This window comes from Otolemur garnettii, unplaced genomic scaffold, assembly GCF_000181295.1.
Source record: "Otolemur garnettii isolate 467f Iridium unplaced genomic scaffold, OtoGar3 scaffold00050, whole genome shotgun sequence".
In the NCBI taxonomy this organism is placed as follows: domain Eukaryota; kingdom Metazoa; phylum Chordata; class Mammalia; order Primates; family Galagidae; genus Otolemur; species Otolemur garnettii.
Genome location: NW_003852445.1, coordinates 8,052,901 through 8,055,067, shown reverse-complemented (window position 1 = coordinate 8,055,067; position 2,167 = coordinate 8,052,901). Strand labels below are relative to the sequence as shown.

Sequence of the window (2,167 nt, the reverse complement as noted above, 5' to 3'; positions counted from 1 at the left end):
GTACGTGGCTGGCGCCTTAGCCGGTTGAGCTATAGGCGCCGAGCCAGCTTTTTTTTTTTTTAAGACAATCTCAAGCTGTAGTCCTGGGTACAGTGCTATTGTGTCATAGCTCACAGCAGCCTCTAACTCTTGGTATCAAGTGATTGTCTTGCCTCAGTTTTTCTATTTTTAGTAGAGATGGGGGTCTCGATTTTTTTTTTTTTTAGAGACAGAGTGTCACTTTATTGCCTTGATAGAGTGCCCTGGTGTCACACAACTCACAGCAACCTCCAACTCCTGGGCTTAGATGCTTCCCTTGCCTTAGCCTCCCAAGTGGCTGGGACTACAGGTGCCCGCTACAACACCTGGCTATTTTTTTGTTGCAGTTTGGCTGGGGCTGGGTTTGAACTCTCCACCCTTGGTATATGGGGCTGGTGCCCTACCCACTGAGCTACAGGCATCGCCCTTTTTTTTTTTAAAGAGACATAGTCTCACTTTATCTCTCTCAGTAGAGTACTGTGCCATCACAGCTCACAGCAACCTCCAGCTCTTGGGCTTAGGACTACAGGCGCCCACCACAGTGCCCAGCTATTTTTGTTGCAGTTTGGCCAGGGCCCAGTTTGAACCCACCACCCTCGGTATATGGGGTCGGCACCCTACTCACTGAGCCACAGGCACCACACCCTCAATTTTTGCTCAGGCTGGTCTCCAAGGTGTGAGCTTAAGCAGTCCACCCATCTCAGCCTTCCAGAGTGCTAGGATTTTAGGCATAAGCCACTGGGTTCAGCCCCATTTTAGCTTTTATTACCTTTTATGTTACTGAATTTTTAATGCCCCAGCCTGCAAGAACATTAGGGACAGATCTGTGTTTGATTTAAGAGAAACTCTCTGAAACAGTACATAGTGTGAGGGAAGGTGCCTTTCAATTGGGTTTGGTGGAAAAAAATCTCTAGGTTTTGTGTGAAAGACACTCTGGAACAAAAAGGGCAAAGGGAATATGTAGAGAGGTTTCTAAATAACCAAGAAGCTATGTAAGGACCTGTTGATTGCAAGTCTTCAGTACTTGGGATAGTCTTTTCTGTTCTGTTTATTTCTGGCCAGTGAAAGCCTCTAGGGACTGAAATTTCATTTCCAGTTACCATTTACAGTATTTAGTCAAATGGGATGAGTGGGGGTTGGGAATGGTTCATTGCTTTCAGATTGGAAACTATTGGAAGCCATTTGGTTATTTTACAGTGGAACTACTAGATGAAATGGAGCAAGGTGCAGTGAGAGAAAAGGCTTCTTCTGTTAGGTATGGTGAAATTATTTTCTTAATTATGATGTTTCTTAAATGTGCACATAATATAAAAAGGCTTAATTTTTTTTTTTTTTAAATAGAGGCTTGCTTTGTCACTCTCCAGAGTACTGTGGCGTCACGGCTCACAGCAACTTTTAACTCTTGGTCTTCAGTGATTCTCTTGCCTCAGCCTTCCAAGTAGCTAGGACTACAGGTGTCCACTACAACACCTGGCTATTTTTTTGTTTTTAGCAGGCTGGGGCTGTGTTCGAACCCACCAGCCCTGGTGCATGTGGCCGGTGCCCTACCCACTGAACTACAGGCACTGCCAGAAAGCCTTAATTCTAATTCACTAGCTGCTTGACTCCTAAAATGGCATTAAGGAAATAGAAATGAGAAGAAATATATAGGTGTGGGCAGCACTTGTGGCTCAAAGGAGTAGGGCGCCAGCCCCATATGCCGGAGGTGGCAGGTTCAAACCCAGCCCTGGCCAAAACAAAAACCTGCAAAAAAAAAAAGAGAAAAGAAATATATAGGTGTTTTCTTCTTCTATCTTTAAACAGAACCCTTGAGTCAATGTAAACAATGTATGAATGGGTGCTAGTTAATGGAAGGCGACAGTCCTTACTAATATGTGATAGAATCTGTGTATGGTATAATCAACAAAGAACAAATTCACCTGAGTGTTGTTTTTTGTAAGGGTAGTCTAAGTACAGAAAGAACCAGAATGGATAAAATGAAAGATGAAAACCTAAATGTATTCGAGCCTGTTTCTCCTGCCCTTGAGGCAGCAACTACCTCTCTGCTGAATGACCTCAAGTACAGCCCTTTGGGTAAGCGCTGGGGCTCTGAATTTTCGAGGCTGTCTATATTGTGATTCAGAACTCTCTCTTTCTCTTTTTTCGGGGG

General features: G+C 44.1%; 1 protein-coding gene across 1 annotated transcript in view; it reads left to right on the top strand.

The window, feature by feature from the left end:
• The window catches only part of EXD1 (exonuclease 3'-5' domain containing 1), a 41,045-nt gene that overhangs the window by 13,199 nt on the left and 25,679 nt on the right, over positions 1–2,167 (top strand). Inside the window, 2 exon segments of the mRNA XM_023514254.1 lie at positions 1,216–1,273; positions 1,964–2,091. Coding sequence (XP_023370022.1) covers positions 1,216–1,273; positions 1,964–2,091 — 186 coding nt within the window.